This window comes from Acinonyx jubatus, chromosome D3 (assembly GCF_027475565.1).
Source record: "Acinonyx jubatus isolate Ajub_Pintada_27869175 chromosome D3, VMU_Ajub_asm_v1.0, whole genome shotgun sequence".
Taxonomy (NCBI): domain Eukaryota; kingdom Metazoa; phylum Chordata; class Mammalia; order Carnivora; family Felidae; genus Acinonyx; species Acinonyx jubatus.
The window spans coordinates 9,421,145-9,435,711 of NC_069392.1; the positions used below are offsets into that span (position 1 = coordinate 9,421,145).

The 14,567-nt window shown below is 39.4% G+C and overlaps 2 protein-coding genes and 1 long non-coding RNA gene across 10 annotated transcripts in view; 1 reads left to right on the forward strand and 2 right to left on the reverse strand.

The window, feature by feature from the left end:
* Positions 1-420: 420 nt before the first annotated feature.
* LOC106982102 (uncharacterized) lies at positions 421-2,134 on the reverse strand. Of its 2 annotated transcripts, none has more exons than XR_001431309.3 (2): positions 1,999-2,134; positions 421-1,841 (listed from the first exon to the last, which is right to left on the reverse strand). It is a non-coding gene; the product is annotated as an uncharacterized LOC106982102 (long non-coding RNA). The 2 variants fall into 2 exon arrangements; XR_003415517.2 differs by having other exon boundaries at positions 421-1,669; positions 1,999-2,120.
* A 6-nt stretch (positions 2,135-2,140) lies between these two features.
* The window catches only part of MAPKAPK5 (MAPK activated protein kinase 5), a 42,089-nt gene continuing 29,662 nt past the window's right edge, over positions 2,141-14,567 (forward strand). For 3 of the 5 annotated variants that reach the window (XM_053205660.1, XM_053205662.1, XM_053205663.1), the window contains exons 1-2: positions 2,141-2,332; positions 14,455-14,528. In XM_053205660.1, the coding sequence (XP_053061635.1) occupies positions 2,156-2,332; positions 14,455-14,528 (251 nt within the window). In that variant the 5' untranslated portion in view covers positions 2,141-2,155. Of the gene's footprint in view, positions 2,333-2,447; positions 2,970-14,454; positions 14,529-14,567 lie in introns of those variants that run through there. The other 2 variants (XM_053205664.1, XM_053205661.1) reach the window with 2 other exon arrangements.
* TMEM116 (transmembrane protein 116) overlaps positions 9,473-14,567 on the reverse strand; it is a 163,698-nt gene continuing 158,603 nt past the window's right edge. For all 3 annotated transcript variants that reach the window (XM_053205670.1, XM_053205667.1, XM_027043839.2), the window contains one exon: positions 9,473-10,370. In XM_053205670.1, coding sequence (XP_053061645.1) covers positions 10,315-10,370 — 56 coding nt within the window. In that variant the 3' untranslated portion in view covers positions 9,473-10,314. The remainder of the gene's footprint in view (positions 10,371-14,567) is intronic.

A 14,567-nucleotide genomic window follows, 5' to 3' on the forward strand; every position in this document is an offset into this window, starting at 1 on the left:
AAATAAATAAACATTAAAAAAAAAAGAAGAATGTGGCTGAAGAATATGTAAGAAAAAAAAAGAACTTGTACAAATTAGGCTGTGTGTGTGTGTGTGTGTTGGGAGGGGAGAGGGAAAGCACATGTAGGTAATAGTCGAGAAGTTAAGCTGCTAGACTCAGTGTTTGAGGCTACGGACCTCTCTTCTTCATCTCTGCATCTTTATTATGTAGCACAGTGCCTGGCACAGAGAGGCACCCGATAAATTACTACTCAATCAATGAATGAATAAAACCAAGGCATCTTTGATTTCCTGTTATGGATAATATCAATTCATTTAGAAATTTCCTCCCAATGTTCACTGATGGATCACTGTTCTTAATTGGATTACAGGCAGCACAGGCAAAGTTGCTATTACAAAAAGACTCGAATACATGAAAGCTCAAAACAATAAAGGTTTATTTCTGTTTCTCATAGAACAGTCCTGGGTGGACACATAGGTCAATGGGGGCAAATGTTCTCCACTTAGGAATCTTCCATCTTGAGGCTGTGCCTTCTCCAGAACCAGAATCGTCCAGCTGGCAGGGTAAGTAGGAGCACCTGTTGACGAATTTTCTGGGCCAAGCCTGGAAACTGGGCACATCTCTTCTGTACACTTTCCGTTGGGGAGAGCACAGGCACGTGGCCACACCTACTTTAGGGGGCTGAGGAATGTACTGTAGGCATATGGCCAATAAAGATGACAATCAGGTCTGCACCACAACTTGACTTATCCTCTGGGATAGCGCACAAAACCCTCAAATTAACCTCGACAGAAAAAAACCTGTGGATTCCCCACCCTCAGCCTCATCAAACCTTTCATTCACTGAATGGCACCATCATCCATCCGGTTGCTGAAGACAGACTCCTGGAAGTTATTCTGGATTCATTTCTTATTCTTACTTTCTACGTTGAATCCTTCAGGAAATACCGGCAACTGTACTCCCAAAACATACCGTAAATCCATCTACCTGATCTTTGCTGCTACCTCCTTAGTTCGAGCATCAAATAATCTCTCATCTGGATTGTTCCAATCACCTCTTAATAGCTCTCCATGTCTCCACTCTTGCTTGCCCATAGTTCTCTATCTAGCAGAGTGATCTTTCGAAACATAACTTTGATCACATCACTCTTCAGTTTAAAATCTTTCAGTGACATAAAATAAAACTCAAAGTCATTACTATGAACCTCAAGGTGTATGATACAGCCCTGTCCACCTCTCCAGTCTCATCCTTTATCGTTCTGTCCTTTTACTCCATCTGCTCCAGCTACAACGAACTTTTTGCTGCTCCTCGAACATTATTTAGCTTATTTCCGCCTTAAGATTTTTGCACTTGCTGTTCCATATGCCCAGAAATCTCCTCCTCAGATTTCCAACAGACAGCTCCTTCTCATTCCTCAGAGGTCTCAGCTTCAATGTTACCTCATGGGAGACCTTCCCTGATCATCTACTAGGAAAAGTCCCCACAACCAGTTATTCTCTTACCTCAGCATCCTGTTCACTTTCTTCTTAGCATCTACAAACTCAGTGCTGTCCCCTGTTCACTTGCTGCTTAGCTCTCCTGAAAGTGAGATCCACTGAGCAAGGACGGGCTCTTGATCCTATTGCTTCCCAAGTGTTGAGTAGGCCTGGTACAGATGCCGCTCACTATCTAAGTGAACGAATGAAGAACCACCAAGCGGTGATCAGCCAAAAGCTCCTACAAGGCCCTCCGGTAGGTTGCTGGTGTAGCGTTAGGAGCACAAACTTGGCGTCCAATTCTGACCTGACCACGTCTCAGCTATGGCAAGTGAGTTCGATTCTCTGAGACTTAGTTACCTAATCTGCAAACGGGGGATAAGAACATACTTACCTCGCAGCGTCAAATGCTTACTTCGTAAAGAAGAAAGAAACTGATGGAGAAAAAGAGCTTTACGTAAAGTTAACCCTCCGAATATACAACTATTATTGCTGTTATTACACACAACTCTGTTCTCTTACCTCTGGACCTGCCAGGGACCTCTGTTTCCTCTTGCTCATCACGAGCCCAAACTCCCGGCTCCTTCGCGTGGGCCGTTACCTGCGGGACGAACCTTCTGGCCGGCGCCGAGAGCGGAGAGAGAACTCGAACGCCGCTCGAATCAGGTGGTGTACACCAATGGCCCCGCCCCGTCGGGGCCCCCGACCCATTACGTCATTAGCACGGCGCCAGCGTTGCGGAGGGCCCGGGGGCCTGTCCCGAGTGTGGCGCTGCTTGGGGAGGCCCTGGCGGACGCCTGCGAATCAGCTGCGTGGTTTGGGGGCGCTCGGAAACCCCAGCGGACGTCGGCGAGGGGTGCGTGGAGCCGTGGGGGCACGGAGTCGGGCGGCCGGAGGGGCGGCCCGGAGCTCAGGCGGGGCACAGCGCCGGCGGGCGGGCGGCCGGCGGGGCTGCCCGGCGCGGGTGTCCCGGCGATGTGTGGCGCTGAAGCGGCAGCGGCAGCGGGAGCGGCAGCGGCGGCGGCGGCGGGCTCGGCCTTGGCTTCGCGGAGGTGCCGGCGGCGGAGACGGAGGCGCAGGTTCCTCATTAGGACCTGGCGAGCCCGGGCCTAATCGGCGGCCCCGCGAGGCCTCTGCACAGCGCCCCGGACGGGGACCCTCCCCGCCTCGCCCTGCCCCGGGAGCCTGCCTCCCCGGCTGGGGATGAAGCCGGGAGGCGTCCGCGCGGGGCCCAGCACAAAGGCTTGTCCCCGGGGGCCGCCGCCGCCAGCCTAGAGCCACCCGCCGAAGCCGAGCCGGCGCCAGGGCCCTCATCCCCTCCGGTCCCTGGGGGCGGCGGCTGCCGGTCTCCCCGAGGCCCAGGGGCCCTAGCGCCGAGCTCCTCGCACCCTCGGCTGCGGTGGGACCCGGCACTTGCGCAGCCTCCGCCGCCCCCGGCCGTAGAGACCCCACGGAGCATGTCCGAGGAGAACGACATGGAGAAAGCCATCAAGGTAAGGGGGAGATGCCCCCTTCCTCCCCGCTCTGTCCCTGTGGCATTCATCTGGGCTCAGCCTCAGAAAGCGGAGAGAACTTGAAGCGAGAGATACCAGCGACTGTCGGGTTTCGATTTTCCCGGATTCCGTGGACTGCGTTTTACAGCCCTGGGGCGAATGGTTTGTGTATGTATAGGGAGGGATGTCCGACTCCCTCTGACTTTTCTGGTTAAAGCAGGGATGTGATTTGCGCTCAGCTAAAACGGAAGGTGAGTGGCGTGGAGATACTTGATATGAGTGGGACGGAGGGGGCCCTACTACACTTTCGATCACCCCCCAAGTGCCGCCAGTATTTGTTTCCGGATGATCTGCTACAGTACTTGGAGAGTTGGACTTTACCCATCGCTCTCGAATTGTTTGAAACCAGCCTCCTGGAAACCTGCAGGTTCAGAAGGAGGTGGTCCGCCTTCTTACAAAATCCGTCTTTTGGCAAATACTTGTTCTTTTGCGTTTGTTGCCTCTCTTTTTCCTCTTCCCTCCCCTCCTAGGCAGCATTTAATTTATTGAAGAAGAGCTAATGGTGTCCCGTGACTTACTGCTGTGTTAACAACAAAACAAATATGTGTGTTCTAAAATGACCCAAATAAAATGAAAAGTTTTTTAAAAATCTGTTTTTTACTCTTTGTTTTTGTAAAAACCACAAAACAAACAGGCAAACTTTGAGGTACTAATAGTTAGAAAGTTATTATCTAGCTGTAGCTTGGAAATTAGTCTTGTGTAAGTTGAACATTGAAGCGTAAAGTTTGATATGCATTATTTACTTATATTGCAGTATTAAGTCAGAGCATTTATGAATTTTCATTTTCTGTGGTGCCTGGCTGGCTCAGTTGGAAGAGCGTGCAACTCTTGATCTTGGGGTTGTGAGTTCACACCCCACCTTGGGTGTAGAGATTACTAAAAAATAAATCTTAAAAAAAAAAAAAAAAAAGAATTTCATTTTCCCTTGAAGGACAGGCATCCATTGGCAACTTGGAGTTATTTTCCCCTTCAGAACACACTTATAAAGTTACACTTCTAACAGTTTTTGTTTTGTTTTGTTTGGTGTAGTAAAGTTTATAGAAATCAGTCATTCCAAAGAAACTTAACCTTTTAAAGGAGGCATGAAAATATACACATTAAGGAAGATCAAATTTTACCACAAAAAATGTTCTAAAACACTGCATTTTTGTGGGAGGGGGTTGGATTTTATTAGTACAGGGTCAGGAATGGTTACCTAAAGTTTTATGACTGGGTTGTGAATCAGAGCATATGCGGCAGATTTTTAAATTCAAGTCTTGTCTGGTTTGTGCCAGGTGCTGTCTTAGGCACAAGTGGTACAAAGCCAAACTTCTAAATGTCCCTGCCTCTCATGCAGTTTATAGTCTAGATGGTGGAGTTAGGTAAAACAAAAACAAAAACAAAAACACAACACACTGCAAGTGGTTATAATTAAGTATAAAAAGGGTGGGGAGTACTATATTAGGAAAAGTAGTCAGGAGAGGCCTCTCTGAGGAAGTGACATTTGTGTGGAGCTCTGAAGGCAATGAGGGAGCAAACCTCCACTGTCTTGGGGAAGAATATTCCAGGTAGTGGGAACAGCAGATAAAAAGGCTCTGAGGTACGTTCAAGTCTTGTGTGATCCAGGAAAAGCAAGGTGAATGCATTGGGTCAACATACATTATGTTTTATTTATTATTTTTTTAAATGTTTACTTATTTTTGAGATGGAGACAGAGGGGAGGGGCAGAAAGAGAGGGAGACACAGAATCTGAAACAGGCTCCAGGCTCTGAGCTGTCAGCGCAGAGCCAGATGCAGGGCTTGAACCTACGAACCGAACCGTGAGATCATGACCTGAGGCGAAGTTGAATGCTTAACTGACTCAGCCACCCAGGCACCCCAGCATGGATTACGTTTTAGAGAGGTGATGGGAAGCTAGAGCTCAGAGGGACTTGTAGACCATTGTAAGCACTTTGGCTTTGACCTTGAATAGAAGAGGACCTCTGTGGAGTTTCTAACAGAAGAGGGACTTCTAGTGGGTAAATATATAAATGGGAGGCAACGTTACATAGTGGTTACAATAGTTTATGTAGACTAATGGATTAAAACATCAGCCTTAGGTGCCTCCTTAGCGCAGTAGGTAGCACGTCAGTCTCATAAAACCTCAGCCTTGCCATTCATTAGCTCTGTCCTTGAGTAAATCCTTTTACTTCTGTCCCTGAGTTTGCTCATTCCTAGAAATGAGATAAAAACACTCCATAGGGTTTGTGAGGATTTGATGAGCAAATATTTCTAAATGTGCTTAAAATAATAACTAACATTTAGTAAGAATTTGATGAATGTTGGCTCATAGCAACTAAACAGTCGTTTTAGAAAGTTACCATTTCTTGGTCACTATTGCCCAAGTTAATTTTCTTAAAATATTTTAGCTTTTCTTCATGTACTTGATAGGTCATTGATGAGTCTTCCTACTAATTTGTGTCCATCCAGTACAAATAAGTGGAGTTGAAAATATCTGATCTGACTTCCAGTACTGAGTAGGGTATACTCCCTTGGAAGCAAGCCAGCATCACAATAAATAAAACTTCTGGTCTGTAACATTGTGCTGTATTCATTATTTTGCTTTCTTGAGGATGTCCCTCATTGGTGAGGACTGAGACCTCTAGAGTTCAGCTGGAAAAGCTGTTGTCCTGGACTCTTAAACTTCTGCCTGACTACCTAAGAGCGGTCCAATTAGACTTTAACATCTCATCTTATTACTCTTCAGAATAATTAGGATACGGCCAAGGCAACAACCATAGCCTCTGTCTTCTCATTTCTGTCTCTTCTCCCATAGCCCTATGGCTTCACTATTCCTAAGGCACTTAACTAAACCTGGAGAATGAGCATTTGGGGGTTAGATACTGTCTTGCATATATGTCTTTTATTGTATATGGAAGAGTTCTTAATATTTGATGAACTAGTGAAAATTCATTTCCTTAGTTTTAAAAATGTTTTTTTAATTTCAGTATAATTTACATACCATAAAATTAACTCAGTGTAAGTGTATACTTGAAGAATTGTTAATAAACTTACAGAGTTGTGCAACTGTCATCACAATCCAGTTTTAGAGTATTTCTATCCCCCCCTAGAAAGTTCTTTTTGCCTCTCTGTAGTCCTACTCTACTCCCACTTGCCACTCCAGATGATCATTGATCTGTTTTCTGTCACTTGTTTTGAGAAATTCCAAATTAATGAAATTGTATATAATATGTAGTGTTATGTGTTTGGCTTCTTAAAATACTTAATAAGGTTCATCCATGTTAGTGCATGCATTGAGTTTATTTCTTTTTACTTGTTGAGTAGTCTTTATTGTTTATTCATCCCCAGTTGATGGGCATTTAGGTTATTTTTGAATTTTAGCTATTATGAACAAAATGATAAATACAACTTGCCCATGCAAGTTTTTGTGTAAACATTTGTTTTAATTCCTTCTGGGTAAATACCTTGGTATGGAATTACTAGGTAATTTTACGTATGGTAAGTTTATGTTTAACTTTTTAAGAAATTGCAAAACTTTTCCAAAGTAGCTTTACCAATATTCATTCCTACCGGTAGTATTTGAGTGGTTTGGGCCATTTTTGTTTGTTTGTTTTTACCCTCCTCACAAATATTTGGTATTGTCAGTCTTTCTATCTTAGCTATTCTAATGGTAGTGTAGTAGTATCTGATTGTGGTTTTAATGTGCATTTCCCTAATGACTCATATTGTTGAACAACTTTTCATGTGTTTATTTGCCATTTGTGTATCTTTTCTGGTGAAATGTCTATTCAAATCATTTGCCCATTTTTAAATTGGGTTATTTGTCTTATTATTGAGTTGCAAGGGTTCTTCATATACTCTGAATAAAACCTAATTCTAATGCTGTTGAGTATCTTTTCACGTGTTTGCCATTCGTGTATTTTTTTTTCCTATTTAACTATTAAAATCTTTTGCCCATTTTTATTTTATTTTTAATTTTTTAAAATGTTTATTTTTGAGGGAGAGAGAGAGTGAGAGCACACAAGCAGGGGAGGAGTAGAGGGAGGGAGACAGAGGATCTGAAGTGGGCTCTGTGCTGACAGCAGAGAGCCTGATGTGGGGCTTGAACTCATGGGCTGTGAGATCATGACCTGAGCTGAATTCAGATGCTTAACTGACTGAACCACCCAAGAGCCCCTTGCCCATTTTTAAATTGTTTGTCTTATTACTGAGTTGTAAGAGTTCTTTATAAACTCTGAATAAAAGTGATTTATCAGACATAGATCTGCAAATATTTTTTCCCAGTATATGTCTTGGCTTTTCACTTTTTAATGGTTTTTACTTTGATGAAGTCCAGTGTATCTTTTTTGTTTTTCTTTTTCTTTTCTTTGATGGATTGTGCTTATGGTGTCATAGCTAAGAAATCTTTGTCTAGTTCAGGTTATAAGATTTTTTCAACTATATTTCCTTCTAGAAGTTTTATAGTTTTTAGTTATTTATTTAGATCTGATATCCACTTTGAGTTAACTTTTGTCTTTGGTGTTACATAAGGGTCTAAGGTTTTGTTTGTTTGTCTTTAACATGGATATCCAGTTGTTCCAGGACAGTTTGTTCAAAACACTGTCTTTTTGCCTATTGAATTACTTTGGTACTTTTTTTGAGAATCAGTTGATCATGGTGTGTGAGTTTTTTTCTGGATTCTCTGTTTTGTTCTATTGATCAATATGACTGTCCTCATACCAGTATCATCTTTATTACTGAAGCTTTATAGTAAATTTCCAAAATTGGGTAGTGTGAGAGCCAATTTGATTTTTCTTTTTCAAAATTAAGTTGGCTATTCAAGTTCTTTGTATTTCCAAATAAATTTTAGAATCAGCTTGTTTATTTCTACAAAAACGTGTGCTGGGATTTTGATAGAGGTTCCATTGAATCTATAGGTCAATTTGGGGACAGTTGCTATCTTAACAATATTGTCTTCTAATCCATGAACATGGTATAGCTCTCCATTTCATTAGGGCTTCTCCCATTTATCTTCGTGATGTATTTGTAGTTTTCAGTGTATAAATCTTACACTTTTTAGCAAATTTATTCCTAAATATTTTATTCTTTATGATGCTGTTAAGAATTGTTAAATTTTATTTTTTGGATTGTTTGTCATTAGTGTAGAGAAAGGCAGTTTATTTCTGTATTTTGATATTGTGTTTTGCATCTTTACCACATTTGCTAAGTTCTAGATTTTTTTGTGTGTGTGTAGGTTCTTTAGGATTTTCCATATATAAAAATCATGTCTTCAGCAAATAAATACCGTTTTACTTCTTCCTTTACAGGATGCATGCTCTTAATTTTGTTTTCTTGCCTTATTCTGTGGGTAGAACCTCAGGTACAGTGTTGAATGAAAGTGGCAAAAGTGGACATCTTGCCTTGTTCCTGATCTCAGGGGGAAAGCATTAAAGACTTATTGCTAAGTAAGTGGTTTTGTAGACATCCTTTGTCCAATTGAGTTTTCTTCTATTCCTTGTTTGCCGAGAATTTTTATCAGGATTAGGTGTTGAATTTTTGTTAAATTCTTTTTCTTCACCTATTGAGTTGATTATATAGTTTTTGTTCTTTATTCTTACTATGGTGTATTAATTGAGTAACATTAATTGAGTTTCAGATATTAAACCAATTTTGCATTCTTGGTATAAACCTCACCTAGTCTGATGTAAAGTTATTCTTACATGTTTCTGTATTCACTTTGCTAATTTTGCTGAGGATTTTTGCATTTTTATTCATGAGAGATAAAGGCCTATAGTTTTCTTGTGATGCCTTTGTCTAGCTTTGGTATGAGGGAAATACTTGCTTCTGAATGAGTTTGGGAAGTTATATCCTCCTCTGTTTTCTGGAAGAGTTTGTGCAGAGGCTTGATATCATTTCATTAAGTAGGGGGCAGTTTTTGCCTCTTGTGAGGCATTTGGCAGTGTCTGGAGACATTACAGTTGTTCAGTGTGGGTAGGGGATGCTTGTAGTATCTAGCAGGTAGAGGCCAGGAATGCTCCTGAACATCTTAGCAATGCACAGGACAACCTCACAACAAAGAACTATTGGTTCATAATGTCAGTGATACTGAGGTTGAGAAACCATGCTTTAAATGATTTGGTAGAATTTACCACTGAAGCTATGTGGGCCTAGCCTTTACTTTGTGGGAAGACTTTTTGTTTTGTTTTGTTATTAATTCAGTTTCTTGTTATAGTTTTATTCAGATTTTCTATCTCTTCTTGAGTGAGTTTTGGTAATTTATGTCTTTCTAGGAATTTGGCCATTTCATCTGGTGGTCTGATTTGCTGGCATAAAGTTGTTTATGGTGATCCTTTATAATGCTTTGATTCCTGTAAGGTTGATTGTGATGTCTCCTATTTCTTTTTTTTTTAATTTTTTTTATTTTTTTTAATGTTTATTTTTGAGAGAGATACAGAGCATTTGAGAGAGATACAGAGAGATACAGAGAGATACAGAGAGATACAGAGCAGGGGAGGGGCAGAGAGAGAGGGAGACACAGAATCCGAAGCAGGCTCTGAGCTGTCAGCACAGAGCCCGACGTGGGGATCGAACGCTCAACCAACTGAGCCACCCAGGCACCCCCTCCTCTTTCATTTCTAATATTAATCATTTGTGGGGTTTTTTTCCTTCTCAGTCTAAATAAAGTTTTGTTAATTTTGATATCTTGAGGAATTAACTATTGGTTTTCATTGATTTTTCTCTATTTTCTGTCTTCTGTTTTATTGATTTCTGCTCTAATTTTTATTATTTCTTTCTGCTTGCTTGTTTTGACTATATATATAAGTTTATTTATTTTGAGAGAGGGTGAAAAAGTGTGTGTGGGGGGAGGGGCAGAGAGAGAAAGGAAGAAATAGAATCCCAAGCAGGCTCCACTCAGTGCAGAGCCCAACGGGGCTTGATTACATGACTGTGAGATCACAACCTGAGCCTATATCGAGTCAGATGTTCAACAGACTGATCCATCCAGGTACCCCAAGTATATATTTTTTTCCTGCTAGTTTTTCAAAATAAAAGCTTAGGTTATTGATTTGTGATCTTTCTTATGTAGAGATTTATAGCTATAAATTTCCATCTAAACACCACTTTAGCTGCACATAATAAATTTTAGCATACATACAGCCCCCTCACAGCCACGGTTTTGCTTTCCATGGTTTCAGTTATCTGTGGCCAACCATGGTCGGGAAGCAGACAATCCTTTTGAATCATCAGAAGGTCAGTAGTAGCCTAATGCTTTGTCACAATGCTTCCCGTCATTCATCTTACTTCATCTCATCGTACAGGCACTTTATCATCTCACATCATCACAACAAGAGGAAGGGTGAGTATGGTAGAATACGATATTTTCTGAAAGAGAGAGAGAGAGAGAGAGAGCACGTTAACATGACTTTTATTACAGTATATTGTTATAATTGTTTTATTTGATTATTAATTATTGTTAGTCTCTTACTGTGCCTAATTTATAAACTATAATGTATAATGTTAAGCTATATACATTATAACTAAATTATTAAATTTTATCATAGGTATGTAGAGGAAAAACATTAGGATTTGGTACTGTCCTGTGGTTTCAGGTATCCCCTGGGAGTCTTGGAATGTATCCTCCACAGACAAGGGAAGACTACTGTATTGTTTTTATTTTCATTCAGATCAAAATATTTTTTAAAAAATTTTTCTAATTTTTCTTGTTTCTTCTTTGACCCATTGATTATTTAGAAGTGTTATGTGAATTTTGAACTTTTTTGAATTTTGAATTTTTTTTTGAATTTTTCAAATTTCCCAAATTTCCTTGTTGATTTATAGCTTAATTCCATTGTAGTTGAAGAACTTTATCTATTCAGTTTAAAAAAATTTATGGAGACTTATGATCTAGCATATGGTTTATCCTGAAGAATAGAATGCTGTGTTCTGTAGATGTCAGGTCAAATTGGTTGACAGTGTTATCTTCTACTACAAGTTTTTCTTGCTGATTTTCTGTCTAGCTTTTCTGTTATTGAGAGTGGCAGTATTAGAATCTCCAACTATTATTTTGAATTGTCTATTTTCCTCTTATATTCTGTCAAATTGTGCTTCATGTATTTTTGGATTCTACTGTTAGGTGCCTGCATATATGTTTATAATCATCCTATCTGAATTGACCTTTTCATCATTATAAAAAGTGCTTCTCTTTCTTTATTAACATCTTTTGATCTATCTATCTATCTATCTATCTATCTATTTAAATTAAAGTTGGTTAACATACAGAGTAGTATTGGTTTTAGGAGTAGAACCCAGTGATTCATCACTTACATATAACACCCAACAAGTGCCCTCCTTAATGCCCATTACCCATTTATCTCATCCCCCACCCACCATCCCTCTAACAACCCTCAGTTTGATCTCTGTACTTAAGAGTCTCTTATGGTTTGCCTCCTTCTCTGTTTTTATCTTATTTTTCCTCCCCTTCCCCTGTGTTTTATCTGTTGTGTTTCCTAAATTCCACATATGAGTGAAATCATGAGAATTTGTCTCTCTCTGCCTAACTTATTTCACTTAGCAAATGTATTCTAGTTCCAACCATACTGTCACAACATCTTTTGTTTTAAAGTCTATTTTGTCTATTGTCTGTATAGCTACTTCAGCTCTCTTGTAGTTACTCATGGTATATCTTTTTCCATCCTTTTACTTTTTTCCCCATTTAAAAAATCGTGATAAAATTAGACATAAAATTTACCATCTTAACCATTTTTAAGGTGCACTTCACTGGCATTAAATACAGTTCTAATGTGCAGCTATCATCACCATCCATCCCCATAATTCTTTTGCTCTTGTAAAACTGAAACTGTCTCCTTCCCCCCCAGACTCTACCAACTATCCATCTACTTTCTGTCTATAATATTGACTACTCTGAGCACCTCAGAAAAACGGAATCATAAAGTATTTGTCTTTTTGTGACTGACTTATTTCTCTTAGCATAATATTTTCAAGGTTTATCATATTGTAGCATATTACTTTCTTTTCTTTTACTTTTTAAGGCTGAATGATATTCCATTGTATGTATATGGACATTTAGGTCCCTTCCATATTTTAGCTATTGTGAATAGTACTGTTATAAACATAGATGTACAAATACCTCTTGAAGATCTTGTTTTCATTTCTTTTGAGTATATAGACAGAAGTTGACTTGCTGGATCATATGGGAATTCTAGTTTTAATTTTTTTGAGGAGCTACCATACTGTTTTCCACAGTAGTTGTACCATTGTACATTCCCATCAGTAGTGCATAAGGGTTCCAGTTTCTCCATGTCTTTGCCAATACTTGTTATTTTCTGTTTTTGTGTTTTGTTTTTTGCCTTTTTTTTCTTTTTGATAGTAGCTATCCTAATGGGTGTGAGGTTGTATCTGATTGAATTTTGATTTGCGTTTTCTTCATGATTAGTGATGCTGAGCATCTTTTCATGTGTTTATTGGCTGTTTTTATATCTTTGGGAAAATGTCTATTCAAATTCTTTGCCCATTTTTTGAATCAGGTTGTTTGGTTTTTTTTGTTGAGTTTTAGGTGTTCTCTATATTCTGGATAGTAATCCCTTATCACACACTTGATCTGCAAATATTTTCTCCTATTATGTGGGTTGCCTTTTTACTCTATTAATAGTGTTTTTTGATACACAAAATTTTTCAATTTTCATAGTTATCTTGTCTAGTTTTTTTTTTGTTGCCTGTTCCTTTGATGTCCTATCCAAGGAATCATTGCCAAAGACAGTGTTATGAAACTCGTGTCCTAAGAGTTTTATTGTCTTAGGTCTTACATTAAGCTCTTTGATCTATTTTGAGTTTTGGTATATGGGGTTAAGGGTCCAACTTTGTTCTTTTGCATGTGGATACCCAGTTTTCCCAGCACAATTTGTTGAAGAGCCTAAATGTCCCATCAACTGACGAATGGATAAAGAAGATGTGGTTTATATACACAATGGAATACTACTTGGCAATGAGAAAGAATGAAATCTGGCCATTTGCAGCAACGTGAATGGAACTGGAGGGTATTAGGCTAAGTGAAATAAGTCAGAGAAAGATAGATACCATATGTTTTCACTCATATATAGATCTTCAGAAACTTAACAGAAGACCATGAGGGAGGGGAAGGGGGAAAAAAATTTACAGAGAGGGAGGGAGGCAAACCATAAGAGACTCTTGGATACTGAGAACAGAGGGTTGGTGGGGGCTCTGGGGAGAAGGGAAAGTGGGTGATGGGCATTGAGGAGGGCACTTGTTGGGATGAGTACTGGGTGTTGTATGGAAACCAGTTTGACAATAAATTATATTATAAAAAATTTAAAAAAATAAAAGTTTTACTTCACTAGTAATCAAAAAAAAAAAAAGTCTGAGCAGAAAAAAAAAAAAAACTGGGCCGCAAAGACATGTGGAGGTGATGGCTATTCTAATCTTATTTTATATGCTTGCATATTAATTGGGCAGAAGCTCTATTTTCATCTCTGAACTTAGCCTAATGTCTGGCACATATCAACTGCTCAATGAATGTGTGTTACATGGACAGATATTCTGTTCCCATATACTGGGAATTGGGAGTCTGTTAGATTTTCATTGCAACAAAACAATTTGAATGTCTCATGAGTTTTAGCCCAATTTCTCAAGGTCTGAATTTGGTTTCCTTTTCTTCCTTTGGAACCCTAAAAAATGAATTTTAGCCTACCACAACTTTAATATGTGGCTTTCTTGCCTGAGCATATGGCAATAGAAGCTTAACATATAGTGATTAGACAGGAATTCCATAAAAACTATAGAGGCTATGTCTGGAACCACTGAAAACTATTAAAAGTATAATAAAACAAGTGAAAACTATAAAAAAATATAGTTACCCAATGAATATGACAATATCTTTATATTCAAAATGATGCCATTGAAAATTAGATCAATTTACTACTCACTACTACCTTATTTGAACTTTTAAGTCTCAATTTATTCAATAGATAACAATTTACTGTTATTCCAACAATTTGACCAACTTGTTCAAGAGCATAGGCCACTGGTCATGGAAGCATATATCAGACCAGTCTTTCTGGAAGCTCAGAAAAGGTACCTGACCATTTTAGCAAGTGATATTTAGTAGTGAAGTATTTTGAAAGAATGTCTTCCTTTCACACTCCCCCCAAAAAACATTGAGTATCTACTCAAATGGACCTTGTAGATGAGCTGAAGAATTTCTTCTCCTCCTAATGTGTTTGCTTTCTCTTTTGCTGGAAAACAGTGCCTAACTTAGTCATTTAGACAAAATACCTAATTATAAAACCAAAAGAATGCAAAGCTCTGCTTATCGGTTTCTCTTAGAAGATGAGGTGTTGAGTGATAAGGTTTTCTGTTGTCCACCCTGCTTAATTTTCAGCTTTTTAATTGGAGAATCATTTTCTGCCCCCACCCTTTTCTATTTTAATAGGAAACCTCCATTTTAGAGGAATACAATATCAATTGGACTCAGAAGCTGGGAGCTGGAATTAGTGGTCCAGTTAGGTAAGAGACCCACATGCAAACTATGGCAAAGTTGCTCTG